Source organism: Cydia pomonella, chromosome 3 (assembly GCF_033807575.1).
Source record: "Cydia pomonella isolate Wapato2018A chromosome 3, ilCydPomo1, whole genome shotgun sequence".
NCBI lineage: Eukaryota > Metazoa > Arthropoda > Insecta > Lepidoptera > Tortricidae > Cydia > Cydia pomonella.
This window is the reverse complement of record NC_084705.1, coordinates 12,915,020-12,937,787: the sequence shown is the minus strand read 5'-3', so window position 1 is coordinate 12,937,787 and position 22,768 is coordinate 12,915,020. Positions and strand designations below refer to the sequence as shown.

At 36.7% G+C, this 22,768-nt stretch overlaps 1 protein-coding gene across 20 annotated transcripts in view; it reads left to right on the top strand.

Annotated features, from left to right (window-relative positions):
• LOC133516130 (collagen alpha chain CG42342) overlaps positions 1–8,703 on the top strand; it is a 465,581-nt gene extending 456,878 nt beyond the window's left edge. For 19 of the 20 annotated variants that reach the window (XM_061848896.1, XM_061848894.1, XM_061848880.1 and 16 more), the window contains one exon: positions 5,968–8,703. Coding sequence is in view for 2 of the 20 variants with exons in the window: in XM_061848899.1 (XP_061704883.1) it covers positions 5,968–6,012 (45 nt within the window). In the remaining 18 variants the exon portion in view is untranslated. Of the gene's footprint in view, positions 1–5,952 lie in introns of all 20 variants that reach the window. The other variant, XM_061848897.1, reaches the window with a different exon arrangement.
• Positions 8,704–22,768: the final 14,065 nt, after the last annotated feature.

Genomic DNA, 22,768 nt, shown 5'->3' with positions numbered 1-22,768 from the left:
TTCGACCAATTAGAATTCTATATGACTCGGCTAATACTGATAACGTGGGTGAGTAATTTGACTTTAATTTACCTAAATGCAAATGTAGGTCCACCTACACAGCTTTACGAGTATAAAGAAGAAAAGAAGAGATCAACGTTATTGTTGGTATCATCTTGAGAGATGACGCGCTACTCGGGAAATTCATGACGGAATCGCGGTTAACATTATTAATTATTATTAACATTTAAAAGCCATTCACTGGCTATCGTTCTTTTACAGTTAGAAATTAGTCATGTCAGCTGAACTTTTCTAAACAAACAAGTTTTTTACGCTTTATTGTATGCATATGATTTATTTAGACTACCTATTTTTTGTTTGGCATATTCTGCTGCTTAGGTATATATCATGTAAGAAGTATAGGTACGTATGTGTCGCACGACTTAATATACATACTTATAACCTTCATCATCATAATGTATCCCAATTTATTTATCGATTCCCTAATTTTATTTTAAATCGAAAACATAATAACTGAAAAGCAATTTGTTAAGAATGCAAACATTATAACTTTCCTTGTTGCGATAAATTGCTTTGATATTACCAATTATGACTTATTTGGTAATAATTTATTTTTTAGGTACCTATTACGTGTTATTATGCCTAGACGATTTTTTATCAAATTGTGTACATTGTTAAATTTATAAATATCGACTCGATCCGATTGAATGTTTAATGCGGTTATGATTAGCTACTAATATCGATACTGGTGACAGAGTGGCGAACAAAATGTGGCAAATAATTTATATGTATATTTATCAAGTGTGGGTATATAGGTACACCGAGTTCAAAATTGCAAGGTCACTTTGTGAACGGATTTAATGTGTCTAAGGCCGGGGTCGTTTTCACCCGCCGCCCGCGGCCGACAGCGGCCCGCCGCCGCGGCGGTGTCCCCAACGCGGCGGGCGAAAACGACCACTCCCGAGCATTCCCGAACATACCATTCAGACGCCGCGGGCGGCGGGCCGCTGTCGGCCGCGGGCGGCGGGTGAAAACGACCCCGGCCTAAGCACTTTTGAATGTGGCTGTATTGATATACATATTATGTAGGTATTTCATACTGGTACGCAGTTAAGCTGCCTGATAAGTCAATCCCGATAACGTATCAGTTAATTTAAAACCACATTTTGAGATGTTGCTAAAAACAACGGTTATGGTTCATCCAGTCAACTGCGCATATGTACGCGGTGTAAATGAGATAAAGTCATATTATTAGGAGTATTAAATAATTCAATTGTCCGGGGTCATACGAAGGGTCCGATGGGTCCACTTGGAGCTCCCTAGTATCCGTATGGATATAAGTCTCGCCTCGGGTTCCTTTTATGGTCGGATCTGAAAAGTCCACATTGATACTTGTTTACCAGTAATTTCATGAACAATGTGGGCATATATACCATTAATTTTCGTATTGTCAAGGCAAAAGCATTGCCCAATAAAGAATGATCGAAATTAATGTTTCATGAGACTAACGGCCTGATTCGAAGAATACGATACGATAACGATAAGTTCTGGTTTAGATAAGTTTCATTTGGATATCATTTGTATGTCGTATAATTGACAGAAGCGGCTCGATTTGGGCAACCAATGTCACTTTAACGTTAGAAGTATCGTTTTAGATCTTATTGGGATCACAGCGGAATAGAAACAAACATCAATTTTGACATGTCGTTTAGCTATCGATTTTTAAAGACCTTTCCAAGATCTTAAACGTGTCTTAATCATTCTTCGGATCGGGCCGTTTGTCTTTATTAGATGTGTTCCAAGTAGCGTTCGATCGTTTCGATACTATTTTATGTAGGTAGCTCTTATAGTTTAATCTTAATCGTCATTCAAGTATTAAGAGTTTGTAACATTAAATGAAATCCGTAGGCCGTATAATACATGTAGGCGAATCGTAGATCTGCACATAAGCTAGGGGATTATCCCGCCAGTACTATCTTCTATTCCAAAATTTTTCCTTCTCTTGAAAAATGTTTCCTTCTAATATCGCATTATGTCATCTACTTTCTATTTCCCAATGGTGTTACGGTACGCTTCCCCCTCAAACTGAGATTCACGACCACCTCATGGTAAGCCACATGCATGTTTGACACATATTATAATTAATACGAGTAATAATCTTAACACACTAATTACGGAGGAAGAAATAAACGCATATCAACATTTTATCTTTTCATTCAGGAAAATTTGGTTATAATTACTAACATATGTGTATACAGTGTTTTTAATCACGTAGGTATGTATATACCTAATCATTTCGTTGCACGAATGTTCATTGTAATACTGGAGCTCAGAGTAGTTTAAATTAAAATCCACCCCAGAATATAATATGTTGAAAGGCAAATCTCAAACAACCTAAAAAACTTATAGACCGATTCGAGTTTTAGTTATTAGATCCGTTTTCGATATGATGTTGATCTGTCAGTGCCAATAGATCACTTCCAAAACGTCAGATTTTGGTTAAATAAATTCAGTTCAGCTCAGTGATCCAGAGATTCTTTCCACATAATCTTAATTTCAGCTCTGGATGTGATGATATTATATCGGAAACAGATCGAAAAAATATACTTGAATTGGTCTATTAGTCTTTATCGTCCTAGCCCGCCGTAAGTGTTATTAAAGTAAGGCAAAACAATGAAGAAAAAGAAACACCCGAATAACCTGCACATGACCTACATCCACAAAATTGACAAAATTATCAATGTCGTGTTCGAGCTAATAAAACAATATTTTAGACTTAGGTTTAAAATATTCGAAGTGCGGGGTAAGGTTCCGTAGTCAACTAGGTAGGTACCCTTACAGTTTCGCCATGTCCGTCTGTTTGTCCATCCGAGGCTGTGTTTCATGATCTAGTGTGGCATGCATGTATAAATCAATCATGCCGACAAAGTGGTAAAATACAAGCTATACTAGCCGCTAGCCGCAATACCAAATGGCGACTGAAGTCATTATGCCATCTCTTTCACTCTTGGTTGGTCTTAACAAGGGAAAAGGTGATAGCATTATGATCTCAGTCGCCAATATAGGTCTTTCAAAACGAGTAGGGGTCAAACACCATTACGTATAAACTTAATATTCTACGTAGGTATACCTGTAAGTATTTATCCTTATTTTTACGCATTTTACTTTGTTTACGTTGCTTTTTCTCTGGGCAGTGTGCAATATTTATTTCAGCACAGTTTTGATTTGATTAAACTAAGATCAAAATATAAACAAGATAGATCGAACATATAAGATAATAAATAATCAAAGTTCGATGGTTATACCAAGGTATGGTTTGTAGCAAAACAAATAAATAATTCCGTACACTTTTTTAAGAAAGTAAGTAAAACACGAATTAATTAATTTCGAGTGAAAAGCTGCTTTGTAGAAAAAAAAAAAAAAAAAAAAAAATCGCCTAATTGCAGTATTTACGGAACATTGAGAATTACTAATTGGGGTCCATCAAATTAGATCCAAAAAAAGCGCTTTGCGGAATTAATTTCCAGCAAGCTGGAAATCGTTTTACTACCTTTGTTTAAAAACATTTATTGGGAAACATACAGCACATAATAAAACAAAATGGTAAAAACAAATCTAAATTAAAATATATCTAAATAAGGCCCCCGCGGCATTGTGCCAAAGATGCTGGCAGCATTCCCTCGCTGAATGGCAATACTTATGCGCTGCGAGAGAAAGCTGCCAGCTCTCTGGTCACCGGTAGAATCTATGAGCCTTTTACTCATTTCCTTAAATAGTATCTTGGCGCTTGGACCCCACGGCCCTAGTGTCTCGACTCCAAACGCCACAAAGTGGTATTGGGGGCCGAGACTTCGATATTTGGAAACCTTTTTGGTTTCAGCCGCCTCGGCAGCCTCGGCAAAGATGGGACGGTGCCAGTGTATCGACGCATGTGGCGTCCCAGACTAGCACTCGACCCATCTTCCATGGGACCAGGGTCATACCGTCCGGTCTCTTGCCATCGTCCCTCGAAACGCCATTTGGTTCTACTCATAATTGCGTGTAATCCGAGTTGGCGCAATCCTATTAAGTGGGCATAAATTTTGGGCGCCTTAGCAGATACATCTTCTCTTTGGATTACAAAACCATTCGATGTAGAAGGAACCCATCATCAATTACAATGGCCCTACCAGCAAGGTTTGGTTGATCAGCCACTGGTGAAAAGGCATTTCACCTCAATAAAATATTGTGAAGAAATATTCCCGGTTTCTAACTTTTCATTTCAGCTGTACCACTAAACCAAATTTGAAGTTTTAGATGCTCATTTGACGCAGAATTTAACCCTCTCTAAAATTGAACATAATTACATTTTCCATCGGTAGTATTCGGTAGGTAGTTCCGTTTTCGAGCCACTAGCAAAAATAAATCGGAAAAAAAGAGGAAAATGTATGCATACCTCGACTGTGGGATTGCGCAAACTCGAATTCCACGCACTTTTGACCAAAAATTAAGGTATTAAAACGATTTCCAGCTTGCTATAAATTAATTATTCGAAAATATCTAATTTGATGGGCCTATGTATAATATAAACCTGTTAAAATGTCAGCACATTCCATTTCACTCTAATAATATATGATTTAGTATTCCGAAGCCGTACGACTTACAGTCCGATACGTAAGCTAGTAACCAGTAAAAAGCTATAAACAGGTTGTTGTTGTTGTTGCGTTGCGACCGGCCAACAGCGAGGAAAATATTTTTGACGGGCGATGAGAGAGGGATCGCTTTACTCGCAGTGTAGTGCGAGTAAAGCAATTCTTTTTAGAATTTAAATTGCAATTAGGAACACTGTTTATAAACATTTCGTCGTATATAATTAAAAAAAATACATAAGTTGTACTCTGAATTTATATTTCAACAATCGAGATGCAAATGCAGATCTACTCTGTAGAAAGATGCAAGCCTGGCGAGTATTTTTTTTAATCTCTAGGCGGGTGTAGCTGGTATCTCCAGGCGAGTAATATAATACGTAAGTTACGTGAAGGGAAACTGCATCCATAGACAAATAAGTATAAGCAGACTAGCTAAGCGAGTCAAGCGTCACTCTGCGACACGTTTAGCTTCGCCGTTGGTGGGAACAGCTGGCGATCGGCCATTTACATGTACCTATGTCTATTTTATGTATACGGGATATATTTACTCACATATAAACATACTTTTCTTCCGCATATAAATATTTGATCGCTACGCTTTTATTTCTGCAGTTTGGATTTTTTTCTGCTCTCCGTACCGGGTGTCAAGTCGATCATTGATACTAATGTTTTCATATCTCTAAAATTATGAAGGCACATAAAAGTTTTTCTTGGAAGGAATACAGGCAAAACCAATCCACACTGGAACATTGCCAAGAAAAACAGGAAAATATTTTTGTTGATAGTTCAAACATCGACTTTAAAAAGGACACGTGTCCTTTTTAAAGTCACGTACGTGTACCCACGACAACAGTAGTCTACTTACTTTTAGAGGACACGCTGTTTTTATAGGCACTTCTGATAATTAGGAACATACGTAGGCGTCGTAAATTGTGGCGGGCGTCAGCTATAAAAATGTTGCCTATGTCTATGTTGATAATGTTCCCTAATTCCCAAAAGCCGTTTGGGTTTATTTTAATGAAGTAGCTTATATATTATCAATTATACCTATATTCAGGTATCTATGAATCTACATAGAATACCTACCTTACCGTAATTTATGTTACTAAGAGTTCTAAGTTCTAATTCATATTTAAAAGCTTCCGACGTAAGCTGATATCATGACAACGTGACTTCGGTGACGTTGTACGAGTAAAGTCAAACACCAAAACTAGATGTCTTATCGACAACAATAGGCATCAAAAGATTAAAACTGGAGAGAAACGTTACTGATATTATGTGTCTTTAAATTGACTAAGTACCTACCTACACTTTTTTCTAACAGGAGGCACTTTTGCAGTGGGTACGACGACGGCTTGATGTCGACAACGACCTTCACCCTTGAACGCGACGACATGTCTGTTCGGACCAGCAGGGGCCGGCGCGATCCGACACGAATCAATGCGATTCTCCGTGAATGAAAATGAAACCATAAATCATCAAGAGAACTGCTATTACTTTGTTTTAAAGTTTAATTGATTCGAGGGTGTATTTTGCTTCAAAGGCTTTAGTATTATATTTTTTACTCATTGGGGATAGTGCAGTACCGCGTAACTAACAAAGTCGGTAGATTTGCAAATTCAAACAACGTAACAAGTAAATTGGAACTTTCTGCATTTGTTAGTTACGCGGTATTGTAGTATTCCTGACGAATTGTGCAAAAAATACAATGACATAACGTCGTCATTCGGTTTTTTATTTGTATATTTTTGAGTTTTATTTTTACACCAAAGTGTTTGGCTTTACTGTGTAAAGAATGAAACATGTTTAAACTATTCCAGAAAGCTGCAAACACAAAAACACGTTGCATGGACATTAAACCGCGAACAAGGCCCAATCCCAATGTATGCACATTTGTAACATGCTACGTAATAATCAACTGTCTCACTGTTTCCATAAAAAGTCCGTAGCATAAAATTTATGGTTCGGGTGTGTGAGCGTAAAATCAAAAAGTAATATTATCAAATTCGTCAATATAAAAGTACACCTTTTTGCGGATATGGGTTCAATAAGAAATAGGTGGTACAGCCGTGAACCAAATTGATGTTTATGACCCAAGGTTATGTATGTCCTTGTCACATAAATGGGGAAAAAAAACTCCAAAAAAGAAATTATTTCATATTGCCAATTTTCCATCAGACGCTAAGATAAGTCTGTTTATTAAGTAGGAAAATTTATTTACAGTACATATGGTGCTACTTTACCGCACTAGTGCGAAAATTAGCATATTACGTTACTGTGTCGAACATTTAAAGGGCCATATGTACTGTGAAACGTTGTACGATACATGTGCGAATAGGTAATTCGCAACTCGTGTCGATTTAAAGCACTCCCTTCGGTCGTGTTTTAATTTATCGCCACTCGTTTCGAATTTCCTATTTTTCGCACTTGTATCGTAATGTACTATTACGGTACATAATTAAGGTGCTGCTGTATAGCACTAGTGCGATAATTAACGCATTACGTGCCTAATATGTCGAAAATTTAAAGGACCATATTATGTACCGTAAAACGTTGTGATACACGGGCGAATAGGTAATTGGCAACTGATGTCGAATTAAAACACTCCCTTCGGTCATGTTCTCGTGTTTTAATTTATACCCACTCATTGCAAATTTCCTTTTTCGCACGTATATCGTAGTGCTCTATTATAAGTACCTAATATGACTCAGGAACAAATATTTGTGTCCATCACACAAATAAATGCCCTTACCGGGATTCGAACCCGGGACCATTGGCTTCATAGGCTTCATAGTCGTCATGAGTTAATGTCTTATGATTTGCGGAATGACTGGGTAATAAAAACAAAATACAAATTTGAGCAAACTTTTTTGCACTGAATGTCTAAAGAACAGACCGAGACCAGCAGCTTAACCCTAAAGGCTGTCCGGGATAAAAACCGATCTTTGTCAGCCATGAAGGTGTTAGTCGAAGCTCATTCGATATTATGTAACTTTAGGTCGAAAACGCCATCACGAACTTATGGAACTAATGATACGTGACAGAAAAATTATATTGAAATACATTGGGTAATGTTCGTTTTCGTCTACCAAGGTGATCTTTTTATGTTTATTATTGAAACAAAAATTCCCAGTATATTACGGCAGGTTCTTTTTATGTGTAATACCTAAGTACCTAACCTGTATTTAGATAAAAGACTGTAATATAGTATTAATTAATGAAATGCCGCACATGTCATGAAACCTAAAAAAATAAGTATTCGAATGAATGGTGCAATGTAACTGAATCGGTCTCCATTCAGGGCATATGTGGCTTCTCTTTAACCAAATAAGTTTAGTGTTGTATTATTATCAAAAGCCACATGGCGTCAATACTGAGAATGGAGTCTATTTAACAAGCATCAATTTGAAAAAAAAATTGATTCATATATTAACCTAATGTAGTTACATTAGGTTCCATCAGATGATGGAATTAAGGAAGCCTAACAGACTTAGTGTTCTCATTTAAACTGTTAAATATCAGAACAAATTTAATATAGTGGACATTCGGGTGAATTAGCTACCAACATTGACAGTTACTAAACTTACTAATGAATACTGATTTAGGTACATACTGTAATATAAAACGTTTTAACTAAAGGCAATACGGATAAATGTGGCTGCGGTAAAGTGTGACTGGCATTCATACCGGGGCTTGTTTGCACATTGTGTTTTTTGCGAGTTCATACATTTGCCACTAAAGGAAACTATATATGAACTCGTTATAAATGGAAACAGGCCCCAACGTGAAGGCCAGCCATACTTACTCCGCAGCCACACTTATCCGTATTGACCTTATGACATAGTAAACTTAATTAGATATTTTTAGTTTTATTCCTTGGGGTGTAGTTGGATGTGATCAATTTGATTTGATTTGTTGTAAATAGTCCCCGCTCTTATCGCTATTCACAGATGAATGCGGGTAACTCTGTAATGTGTTCTGACGTTAGAAACTATACGTTACTAAATAAGTAAATAATTCGTTTTGTATTGATTTGTACTTCATCTGTAAATAAATCGAATTAGTATCAAGTTTACTTTTCCATTGTTTTATTTTACTAACAATACTTTTCTACCATTAAGCATATAATCGTACCCACCTACCTCTTAGCATTGTAATGGTATAACCTTATACCTACCAGGTTAAACTGAAACATTATATTCAAATCAGCTGTGGAAAGAAATAATTATTTGGCGACATATTGGGAACAATTTGGTCAAGGAGGTCACTCTTATCGGAGCCTGAGACTCACTGCCGTATTCGAACATTGCTTCTATACCCTAATTCATAATTATATTCCATCAAATCTACTAAGAAATGTCACTGTCACAATGACATCTGTCAACGTCAGTATGACGGACCAGATGTCGCCAACCTTTTTGGAATCATAAAAAACATTATTACGAACATAATAAAACCGTTTTTGTCTGGAATACAGAAATTACGTCAAAATATATGACCAAAACCCGGTTTCGGTCACTCCATTTTCTATACCTTTAATGAAACGCTGCCAACTACATAAATAAAGGGTTTTTGTTAAATGTGTTGCCTATACTTCGACTCTTATAGATATTTGATATGTACAAAATTAAATATTTATTCACTATACGTACAAAATTACGCACTTAATCTTTAAGCACTTATAATTTATACAGTACAAGCCTTGCTCAGTTGGGGACAAGAGTATTTTTAAAACATGCTGGGTACGATGACAGGTGTCATCTCCATACAATTTATAATCTTAAAATGCCACATCTCGCAAAATTGTATTAAGATGACATCTATTCTGTTCTGATTACCCTTTCTGTTTGAAAAATACTATAATTAACAGAAGTCAGATGCCGAATGAAGTGGCAACTTGACTTGACAAGTGAGTGTCATGGCCGCCATAAATCATAACGGCGCATTACACTATCCTGTAGTTGTCGTTTATGAATTTACGTTTTAAGGTATAGTAATAATACTAATAATACACACATCTTAAGACGATAATGTTATTGTATTAAAACGGAATACGAAATGTTGTTTAGACCTGAAGTATTGCCATCTCAAAACGAACATTTCTACCTCAAAATAGTTTAAATTCAATACTAATTAAAGGGACTGCTTTTTCAATAAGTCTGATTATTTGAACTAAGCATTTAAATGTATTATTTCAAATTAGTAGTAAATTATTTACTTACGTGCATTCTTTCGCCAATAACATATTTACTATTTATGGAACGTTTCATTTTACTGGCAACACAGTGGTAGATTTTGATGGAATTTAATTATGAATCAGGGTATAAGAGATCACTGCAGTCATAGATCTAAAGTAAGGATAAGTGCCTGCATACAATTCTGACCGAACATTCTCGTTAAGCAAAACACGGCACCATCTGTTGTATACTGCGTAAACTACGTGGCCGATGGTTAGATTCTGTCAAGTAGTCCTCGACTCTGTAATAACATCAATGACTTTTTTAAGTAATTCTTAAGAGCTGGCAAGGATAATCTTAAAGCATCGTCAGGTAACTTGTTATAAAAATGAATGAATGTATATAAAAATGAATGCATTGTCCAACGAATAATGGATGCGGATGCGATACGGCGAAAACAGAGGCGCATATTAAAATAGACTGCACTCTCGCCTCCAAAAAACGTGCCGAGCGAGATAGCTCGAGGGAGTTCTTTAACGAAGATGGTAGAAAACAAAATATATCAAACAAATATTTAAGCAAGTAATTTAATCGTGTTTAGAAGAATATATAATAATATAAATATTTTGATAGAGTTACAATCATTACGTTGCCAATAACCTAGGAAACAAATTAAACTTGAAACGTAAGTAGTTTTTAGTGTTCCGTACAAAGCTGTTCACGGAACACTTATGGAATCACTTCGGTTTTGCAAACTGGTTAAATGCGGTTTTCTCAGAGACCGTTTGATGGAGACAGCTAAAAGGGTCTAGCCGCAATCCTATAGTGAAACTGCCCCTGGCTGAACCTGTAACCTACAGACGCCTTAAGTCGAATGGCCTGCATTTGTAAGACATTTTTACCTTGTTGCCACAAATAGATTTTTATGAAAAAAATATATTTCATACAATATTGTATTGTGCATTAAAAACCTAAAAATTGAGGTTGTCGCCCTCTTGTAAATAATAATAAAAAAATATTTTTTTAGGCCTTTGTAAATAAGTTAGAACCTTGTTTTTTTTGTTTTTTAAATGTATTGCTATTAGTGCCATGTATAATCCAAATTTCAAAGAAATCTAACCATTAGTTTAGCTTAGAAAAATTAAAAAAGATTTTATATATTTTTGTTTATTTATCCAAACCAAGGGGATTCCAGGCTTGAAATATTGTAAAATGATATCTTATAATAAGACCAATTAACGCTTCTAAGAAAGGTATACATTTCAGCCAGGGGCAGTTTCACTATAGGATTGCGGCTAGACCCTTTAGAACAGTTACAGCAATTAGCGCCACTATTATTATAAATAACTCAAAACTGCTTATTTCTTATTTTAGGGGGTTGAGAGGGGTAAGCTTAATTTATTTTTTATTTGTAAGAATCGTGTTTGTTTGGGTACCATTAGAAAGCTTGCAATTTCAGCCGATTTCAATTTGAGCCGATAAGCTGATTTTCAGTTCATTTTACGAGCAGTAGTTACGATAAAAAATGCATTTAAAGTTGAAAGTTTTCATACAAAAAATGTATCCTCTGTCCTGGCGATTTTCGCAAAAACTATAGATAACTGGAAGCTAAGCAGACAATAACCAACTAAAATGAGCATGGAGATGGCGGGAAAATTATCAGGATAACATTATCTTTAATAGTTTTTGACTGCAGCCTGATCTTAGGTTACTTAGGGAATCAATACTTAGTAAGTCTCTACTTTACAGTGGTTGACCTATATACCTCTAAATGCAACTTTATTTGAACAAAACTAGGTTCAAAATTGGAACAGGATTTTTTTACATGTTTAAGTCATTTAGTAAATTGGTTATTGGCATTAACATGAGCATAGAGTTACTAAATCACAGATTTTTAGTTAATCTAATATTTATTTAATAGTGTTAATGGTTTCAAATGTTGACTATAACCTGACAGTTCAGTATCTGATTAGTCAAATTACTGTTAAGTGAACCTGGATAAGGGATGTGTTATGAACAGATAGGAACCTAATATTCATCAACTTTCGGGCGTTGTCCCGGCCTTTTGCCATGGCTGATGGGAGTCTGGGGTCCGCTTGGCAACTAATCCAAAGAATTGGCATAGGAACTAGTTTTTACGAAAGCGACTTCCATCTGACCTTTCAACCCATAGGGTAAACTAGGCCTTATTGGGATTAGTCCGGTTTTCTCACGATGTTTTCCTTCACCGAAAAGCGACTGGTAAATATCAAATGACATTTCGTACCTACATAAGTCCCGAAAAACTCATTGGTACGGGCCGGGGTTTGAACCCGCGACCTCCGGATTGTAAGTCGCATGCTCTAATCTAACCGCTAAGCCACCAGCGCTTCCCCTAGGAACCTAATATTGCAAATGGTAATTTTCATTCATGACAATAATAGAAACCCGTTTTTAGTGAAACCGTTTTTTCACAAGTAAAACTAGTTTTCTGAAACGCATGTTCACTAGTTGCAACTCGGATTTTTCAGTCAAAACTAGTTGACGCAAAGTACATTGGTGAAAACTAGGAAGTTTTCACTAATTATTCCAACTTAATATCAGTTAAAACTTATTTTGACCGGGAAAAAGCATTTGTACAGTCAGCGTCAAATACTTCGTAGCAGTCAAAGTGGCCAAATAGTTCGGTACACCATATATTTAGTATGCTACAAACTATTTGACGCTGACTGTACTAGGTGAAAATATTTTCACGGTATTCTGCCAGAGTTAAAAGATGCAGAGGCCACTAACATTTTGAATGTGACATTACGTTCGTGGCTACAGGCAGACTCAAGTCAATTCGCTCAATATAAATGTCTCAATTAGATAAAATTATTTTTTTCTTATTGCTACATTCATTCCTTTAATTAAGTACTTCGGTAAAAATTTAATAGCCACTTTTTGTGTCACAATTACTGATTCTCCATTTCGAGTTGTGTCCAGTCTAAAGCCTGACAACAGTTTATTTAACCCTGAGATACCGTGTCGCTGCAAACAGCTTACGTATGGCAATAATGTGCGTATGTCATGTAATAGTCGGGGTAGTAGGCATTGGCTTCATTTTGATACTCGTATAATGTCAAAACATTACTTACAGAGAATTCGGTTCTTTCGATTTACCTATTCGTTCATTCGTTGTATATATTCATAGTTTTCTGACTCTGACGAAGTCTGATTTTCATCAGATGTTGTGTCGCTTTCAGGACCACCAACCTCGATTATAAAACGTTCAGTCTCCAATTCGATTATAGGATCTTTATTCCTATAAGTAATCGTCTTAAATTTTTTTACATGGTCACAGCAGTTCCTCCAATTTTCTTGAGTTACATCCTATAAGATAACAATTTATTACAATTTTAAATCATTAATGATATAGACTGAATTCAAAATAATTTACATAACTAAATTCTAAACATTAAAATAAGTTTAATACCTGAAAACTATTTTTAACAAGCTTTAGATAAGCCTTATTATCGATAGACACATTTTTAGTTGCCACTTTAGCTTTTACAATGACCCAAATCATCTGAATAGGGTTTAAATCACAGTGATATGGCGGTAATCTTATCACTTTGTGTCCGTATAAACCTTAAATGAAATATTAAAGTTTAAACCAAACAACTAACCAGTTCAATACAACCGCACTATAAAATGTCAATACCGGTCATGTCAACAACCAACTTAAAAACAGGAAGCTGGCAACACTGGCCGGGAGCAAACGTCAAATTAGCTCTGCGTATTAAAATAATTATTTAAAACGTTATAATGTAATAATTAAGAAGTTTTGGTGATAATTAGAAAGTTCACATCGCAATTGAAGTAGAACATCGTTATCCTTCTAATGTAACATATGAAGAAAATATTGACGACAGAAAACAAGGCAACTGTCAACGGCGTAACGTTCCAAATTTAAAATTACACCGTATTTGCCTGTATTTTACCGCAGATTTTTACAGATGAGTATTGTTTTCATAATTTATAAGCCTAGTTTTTTGTTTATTTGTCTAGAATTATTATTTGTCAAACTTTATTTTGTGCTACCTTTATATGTTTTGTGAAGAACTTGGTTTGTAACATAACAGGATTCTAACATATCAAAATATCTTAATTCATTTTTAAATCACTTCAAGAACAATAAAATTATACCCTGTGGTAATGAGTGAACTTGCAAGATAGTGAATTATAAAGTTTACTCTTTGCAATCTTACTTAGAAATTAAGTCAGTGGAGTTATTTTTACTTTATTTTAGTCATTATATTTTGTTAGAAGCATTGAAATTCATTACATTTTCTGGCTCAGATATCTCACATTATGAATATGTTTACAGCAAAAACCACTAAAATGACTACACGCAAGGATGTCTTGGTGGCTAAAGTGCAACAATTACAAAAAGACCTCAAAGAAGCCGCTGTGTTGAATACAAAACTCCTCCAAGAGCAGGAAGAGAGTGAACAGGAATTTGAGCGTGTTGTTCGAACAAATACAACTCTCAAAAGTCAGCTTGCAAATCAGGATATTGAATTTGAGGACATGCAAGGGCAGCGGGATGAACTTCAGGCTGCTGTTGACCGGTTCCAGCAATGCCAGGAGATACACGAGCAGGCATTGCAACGCATTCAGGACCTGGAACAACAGCTGGAGGAGTCAGAGTCAAAAAATATTTGCAAGTATTGCTCCGGCCAGTCCGGACCGCCTAACAATAATTTAAGTATTTTTGCTGAATTTAATAGTTTTGAACTAGATTTAGATAATGAAAACACAGGTAGCTCCCCTATGGTAGGAACTGTAGGTTTTACAAGTTCTGTGCCCATAGAGGGCAGCAGTGATAGTATAATTACACTGAAAGGCTCCAAGAAAATAAAAAAATATTTAAAATTAAGTAGATTCATAAAAAGATCAAAACTTTTAGTAAAACGCAATAATTCAGTATTCAAGACACTACAATCTAAATGTAATAGTGTCGCCTTGAGTGTTGAACTTCTAAATTGTCAATACAAATTAGACCGAACAGTAGAAGAGTTGAATCATCAATCCGATGAATTAAATAAATTGGAATTAAAGTTAAAAGACCTCAATAATAGAGACGAACTATCAAGTAAAGCATTACAGGAATACATAGCCTTTATGAATAATGTTCTAGAACCGGGCAGCGGCTACCCTCTGCGCATGGACTCGCCGCGGCCTCCGACGCGCCCCGTGGCACCGGAGTCGCCCGCGCTGCGCGCCGTCCTGGCCGCACCGTGCTCGCCAGCGCTGCGCGCCCTCTTCGCCTCGCGCGCTTCCCTCGCACCCGAGCTGCGCCGCAGTCCCGAGCCTGCCCCCAGCCCCGTGGACACGACGCCACTGCAGCCATCATCACCGCCGAGCCTTATTGAGCGGGCGTGCCTTGTCGAGCTGGCTCCGTCGCCGCCGAGCCTTGTCAAGCTGGCTTTGTCGCTGCTGACCTATGTCGAGCCAGCTCCGACGCCGCTGCCCTTCGTGGAGCCGGCGGCCTCGCTGCCGAGCCTCGTGGTGCCGGCGGCCTCGCTGCCGAGCCTCGTGGTGCCGGCGGCCCCGCCGCCGAGCCTCGTGGAGCCGGCGGCCTCGCTGCCGAGCCTCGTGGTGCCGGCGGCCCCGCCGCCGAGCCTCGTGGTGCCGGCGGCCCCGCCGCCGAGCCTCGTGGTGCCGGCGGCCCCGCCGCCGAGCCTCGTGGAGCCGGCGGCCCCGCCGCCGTGCCCCCCGGCAGGCCGCGCGCCCGCGCCGCCCGCCCCGGCTCGGGCGCCGCCCCCGCGCCGCGCCCCGAGCCCTCGCGGCGGCCCCCGCCGCACCATCCTATACTCTGACGAGGTGGGCTCCGGCCTTGGCGCGCTGCTGGCGGAGCGCTTGTCGCAGGGCGTCCTCAACAACTGTCACCCGGGGACCTCCGCCGATCGACTGATAGAATGTATTTCTACAGGCGAGTTTGACCGCGCCTCCACGCTTATTGTTTTCTTAGGGAATAGTATAGACTGTACTAAGCGAGATATTTTAAAATTATCCGCTACGCTGTCGGCGATTGACCAGAGAGAGGTTGCAAAAATAATTATCTGTGCGCTCCCATATAGAATGTCGAGCAAGGTCAATAAAAGGGTATTTCACTACAATTCTTTATTGTATAACCTTTCCTTGTACAGTAGTACGATTTCGTATTTTGATACGAATAAATTTATACAAGATTTTGTTATGTCCCATAAAAGAACCTACCTACCCAGAAGATGTCTAGTAGAGTGTGCTAACCTGTTAGCATATAATATTGAAGACCCCGTCGTGGCTAGCGCGGCGTCTAATAGCCTTAAGTCACGTAGTATTTTACGCCTTGGTAGCGTAGGTTTTGAGATGGAGCCGTCTGGAGATTTGAATTTAAACTAACCGCTACGACAACGTGTGCACCAGCCGGCTCCGTTCCTATTGATCACTGCGATGCTAGTATGTTTAGTAAAACCGATTTATTGAACTTAGTTCACCAAAATATCCAAGGATTTGCCTGTAAGGAACTTGAAATTGATTTGTTTTTACAGTCCGATAATATTGACGTTCTCTGTATTACTGAACACTGGCTTAAAGGTCATGAGTTTATGTTTAATTTCAATAATCATAATATAGTAAGTTCTTTTTTTAGGAAATCCTGCAATCGCGGCGGGTCATTGATAATGGTGAAACATAATTTAAAAAGTAAGGAACGTAGAGACATTGTTGACATGTCTGTGGAACGGCATATAGAACTTTCCTGTGTTGAGTTGGAACAATTTATAATTGTATGCGTGTACAGGCCCCCATCGGCGGACTATAACTTATTTGAATCGGTCATAGATGAAGTACTTAGTAGTATTTTTAGAACTCCGAAAAATATAATTGTGTGTGGCGATTTTAATATTAACTTACTTGAAAATTCGCCATTTTGTGGAAGGTTATTAAATACTTTTAAATCCTTCAATTTAGTCAATGTATTTTGTGAGCCTACTCGAATCACAGCAACCAGTGCTACATGTATAGATAACATCTTTAGTAACAAGGATGCGATTAGTAAATCTGTTATTAACAACCTAAGTTCTGATCACTGTGGATTAAAAGCGTCTTTCAGCGGGAAAACTAAAGAAATTCCTCAAGATACCATGTGCAGGCCGATTTCCGAAAAGCGCCTAGATTTATTCAATCGTAAAATCACTAAACAATTATGTTGTCTTTCATGTAATCAGGATAACCCTGACTGTTTGAGTTCCGAGTTGTTTAACTGTATTAAAACGGAATTTGATGCCTGTTTCATTCAGAAGAAGGTGCAAGGCAAGGCCAAGACTAAATTTTGCGACTGGGCTACGCCGGATATACACGAGAAAAGACGCCGACTATACGACTTGTATGATTTAAAAGCAACTGATAAAAGGCCGGAATTTCTGGAGTACGTTAAGAATTTTTCTAAATCTTTTAAGATTATGTGCGTCGCCGCTAAAGCTGATTATTTGTCCAAAAAGATCCTAAGTTCTAGTGATAAAGTTAAAACTGTATGGCAAGTAATCGGCAATGAAACTGGAAAACGTAAGATGAAGGATCCGCACTACACCGTACGAATTGCTGACACTTTAGTAAGTTCTGACCGTGAAGTGGCAGATCATTTTGAGCGGTTTTTCTCGAATATACCGGTAGAAACAACAAAGTCTCTTAATTCATCGCCAGACGTCGCTGAAGAAATTTTGAAGACAAATGTGGCGGAATGTACAGAAATTTTCAAATTTTCGTATGTCACTCCGAACATAGTTCTTAAGACTTTTAGGTCATTAAATATAAAGAAAACAGAAGACCTATGGGGTCTGTCAGTCAAAGTATTACATTCCATTATTGAATCGATTGCACCATACTTAGCTGAGATTTTCAACAGATGCATTGATGCTGGAATTTTTCCAGATATTATGAAACATAGCAAAATTATCCCGTTGTTTAAATCAGGAACAAGAACCGACTCCACAAACTTTAGACCTATTTCAATACTACCGGCATTAAGCAAAGTGTTCGAGAAACTTATTCTAAATCAACTATCGTCACATTTCAACAGAAATAAACTGCTTGATAGCAATCAATTTGGTTTTACCAGAGGTCGATCAACTACTGACGCCGGTGTGGTACTTCTAAAACACATCTTTGACGCTTGGGAAAAAGCTCAAGATGCTATTGGAATTTTCTGTGATCTGTCGAAGGCATTTGATTGCGTTGATCACGAAAATTTAAAGAGAAAATTAAGCCACTATGGGATAAAAGCTAGTGCCCTTGACCTTGTCTCATCGTACCTTTCGAATAGAACTCAGCGAGTAGTTATTAATGGAACTCAATCGGCTGGGTCCCCGGTAGCCCTCGGAGTGCCGCAAGGTTCAATTCTTGGTCCCTTCCTGTTTTTGGTATACATCAATGACCTACCAAAAGTTGTGCAAGAAAGACATGATATAGTGTTGTTTGCAGATGACACTTCCCTTATATTTAAAGTGAACAGAAAGGAAAATAGATTCGAGAGCATTAATGACGCGCTATCTACCGTATTAAACTGGTTTACGGCAAACAATTTGCTTTTGAACGCAAAGAAAACCAAATGCATCAAATTTACGCTACCTAACGTCAAGCAGGTAAATAACAGCAAGATTAAAATAAAAGGTGATACGCTGGAATTTGAAGATCGAACTGTTTTCCTGGGAGTCACTTTAGACTCAAAACTGCAATGGCATGCACATATAGCCACTTTAGCCGGCAAACTTAGTTCAGCAGCCTATGCAGTGAGGAGAATCGGACAGCTAACAAACGTAGAGACGGCCAGGCTGGTATACTTTAGTTACTTCCATAGTGTTATGTCGTATGGAATTCTGTTGTGGGGAAAAGCGGCAGACATTCAGACAATATTTGTACTGCAAAAGCGAGCTGTACGTTCCATCTATGGACTGGGCGCTCGAGTATCCCTAAGAGAGAAATTTAAAGATGCAAGCATTCTTACCGTTGCATCTCAATACATACTTGAGAATATTATGTATGTTCGGAAAAACATTAACGAATTCAAGCTTAACAGTGATATCCATAACTATAACACAAGAAACAAGCATAAACTTGCTGTGCCCGCCCACCGCCTCCGTAAGGTTAGTACGTCTTTCGTCGGGAACTGTACACGTTTTTATAACAAAGTTCCCACTGATATAGTGAATTTGCCTCTTAACAAATTTAAGTCACACGTTAAGAGCTCTTTGTTAAGTAAGGCGTATTATGCTGTGAATGATTTCATAGATGATAAGGATGCCTTTAAGCCAGTAGCTTGATCTTGATAGTATGATAAAAATGTCAGTAATAGTGTTTTCGTTTTCTTCCTGTGAAATAACCATACTAGCGTCCAGTAGAACTGACACAAGAGAACATCATGTTCTCGTTTGATTGTATTATTTTAGTTTTGGACACTTAGAGACCTTATACACCTCTAAGATTTTATTTTATTTTAAATTTTATTTTAAATTTCATTTTATTTTAATACCTATTTTAATGATTTGGACACTTAGAGACCTGTACATCTCTAAGTCAATTTAAATTTATAATTTAGTTTTATAGGTAAGCACTCCTTATGAATAATATGTAGTCGCGTTTATGTGGCGCTATGCCGTCTTTAATGTAACTTACAAGCACAAATGTTGTATCTCACATTTTTTTTTATTATATTTATATTAATACAACCCGGCAGCTTGAACATGTCATGCTCGCTTAAAAGTCTTTACTTACGGTGGCGTCGTTGATCGGGTCGCCACTTTCCCGAATGAAGGTTGAGGGAGGCGATGGCTGAGATACACGTCATACTCGTGAACGGGTGCTGTTTGTGGAGACCGGTCTGTTTAAGCTTACACGGGGTACAGGTTATGTTAAAGTATGTAACTTTACTTTTGAGTGACATTAACGTGAGACACTTCATTCGGTTCTTGTCTGTTTTAATTTTTTTGTCTTTTAATTATTTATATAAGAATTCAAGCCTTGGCGACCCTCTACATCTCTAAGGATAATTTAATATATATTTTTATATTTTATCTCTGACACTTAGAGACTTATCTCTAAAGAATTTTAGTATTTTATGGTTTTATTTTTTTATCATAGTTTTTTTTTGTGTAATTTGACATTTAGAGACAGTATACATCTCTAATAAAGTATTTATTATTTCATAGATTCGATATTTGTAATTGTTTTTTTTTTTTAATTTATTGTTTGTAAAAATGGACATGTAAAAGTGCCCCTGTGGCCTATTTGCTGAATAAATGTTTGATATTTGATATTTGATATTATTTATTGGAATGCTATATAATCCTTCGTCTTTTTTAAGCTGTAAGTATTTGATTACATTCACTACAATTTTTTTCGCATCTTTGGAAGTTTTTTTTTTAGCATTTTGTAATAAAACCGTTTATATTTGAATATATTTGTAGATATTTTCTGTTTGTTTACATCGGTGATATTCGATGACATCCAACCTTCGTTTTCAAAGAGTACTTGTTGCCAGTAAAAGAAATTGAAGTACCATTGAAAATCCGCAAAATGGCGAGGGTCAAATAAACTGTTGTCAGGCTTTACAAATTTCAAATACAACAATTGCGACTTGTAAAGCCCGACCAGTAATATATGATCACACGCCATATTGCGGAATTTCATTGGAACTAAATTTTTCATACTAAACTGAACTGTCACCCTATACATGAGAATAACAGCGCCCTCTTGTGTTAATAATACTGTACGTAAAGCGTACAAAATATTAAGCATAATCGATCAGAAAGTTGATTGTAGGTATTTTTTCTACAAAAATACATTAATCCTAAAAGTTATGATACGGCACGTCGGCTATCCATTTATGCAAGGAGTAATTGTGGATTTTATGATCATTTTAAAATAAATAGAATGTATTTAATGTGTACAAAATATATAGTACAATTTAAACATAATTTCTATTGCTATTTTAATAAGAAAAAACATGCTAGCGAAAGTCTTCGTCTCGTTGTTTTGCTGCGAAGGAAGAATAGTTTACATGCTTTGTTATTATAATAAAATTATTTATAAAGGGTACTGAATCTAAAGCATATAAGAACAATATTTTATCGTTTTTTATCAATAAAACCGACATTTATATTATTATTAGTTCATAGTGTGTTACCATAGATTAGAGTAATAGTTGGAGGTAGAATACGTTTATATAAGTACATAAGTAGATAACTGTGGTTTTGGTACTTTGTATGTGCTACCATCTAGTAGCCAAATAGTTCGGTACACCATTAATATATTATGGTGTACCGAACTATTTGGCCACTTTGACTGCTACAAAGTATTTGACGCTGACTGTACAATACGCACCTATGACAATGTATGTTCAATACAAATAAAGAATATGAATATTGCCGTACAATTCTAGCTTGCAATTATCCTCACATGGGTAGTAATACAGAAATACAAAATTTGTCACTGGAAATTAGTGCTACATCGTCCATAAATTTATTCGCATTAGTATAACTACTAGGTAATTGATTGGGGATTATGATTAAATTGGGCATTTCCTGTGTAATAATGTTAAGATTTTTTTTGTATGTCCTTACTAGGTCGTCCGTATCTTTGTCCGTATTTACGCGCTCCCCTTACGATATTCGTTTAGTTAAAATACTTCCGTCGAGAGGGCTGGCCGCAACTTGCCCCGCGATAAGCCCGATATTAAAATAATAATTCGCGCGACAGAATCATATTACGATTGTGCATAATGTAAATATTTTATTCTACTGTTTGTCTAAAAAAGATTAATCTTAATGTGGTAGTAATTATGGTAATACTAATACGTCAAAATATGAATCAAGTAAAAGGAAAATTTAGGTATAAGTAGTCACTTTGATAAATAGGAAAACATATTTGTTATAAAGACTCGATATCTCTTTAATAGTAGTGTATGTGACTGTTACATAATAAAAGGCATTAAAATACACGAGTGTGGGTTTAAGAAACGAACCAAGTGAGTTTCTTATAAATATCACACGAGTGTTTTATTGCCTAATTATGTACAGTTACATACACTATTTTATCTACACACATAATATAAACTTTCTACGAAATATTCACTAACCCAAATTACAGCCTCCGTTAGGGCATCGTTGCCAAATCAATTCTCTCTTGGCGGAACTCGCAGATATGTGGTGGCGTCACCGAAATATTTTTATCGCTCATTTTACACGCATCTTTTGCTATAGTTACTTTAAAAACAACAAAACATATTCATTTTTTATTTAAAACTAATTAAAAGATAAACTGCACGTCAAATGTAGGTAAATGAATACTTTTTTCACGAATGTAGTTTTTTTTTTAATTTAGAGACGAACTAGTGAAACTAGAGTCGGGGGCCTATTTCCGTATCATTCGATACAAATTAACATGCGAGATATGTCAAAATTGTATGCAATTGACATTTCATTTCGAACAAATTTATATTTTAGTGTATGTATATTTGTTATTTGTTCTGTGTATATACTTATCGTGTATTTATACATTATATTAGGTATATAGTTCCGTATTAGATTATTTTTAATTTTATTCTGTTTGACCCTGTATCAACTCAATCTTTTGGTTTCACCCATGGTTGACTGGTAAAGAATGCCTCCTGGCATTAAGTCCGCCATTTGTACTTTCATGTATTGTGCATTTTTTTTAATAAATAAATACCTTAAATATCTCAGCATTAGGATATATGAAAATGTATAATTATGTTGGCGGCTGATCGTAAAATCCGCCAGGTCATGAAATTTCTAAGCATATACAGAAACATATTGACATATTCCTAATTTTTATAGTTTTATAAGTTCTGACATTATATATTTTATTATAATTTATTTATTTATTAGAAAATTGTTTTGGTTATCGATGAGCAAATTACCGTGTATTATGTGTGTGTAC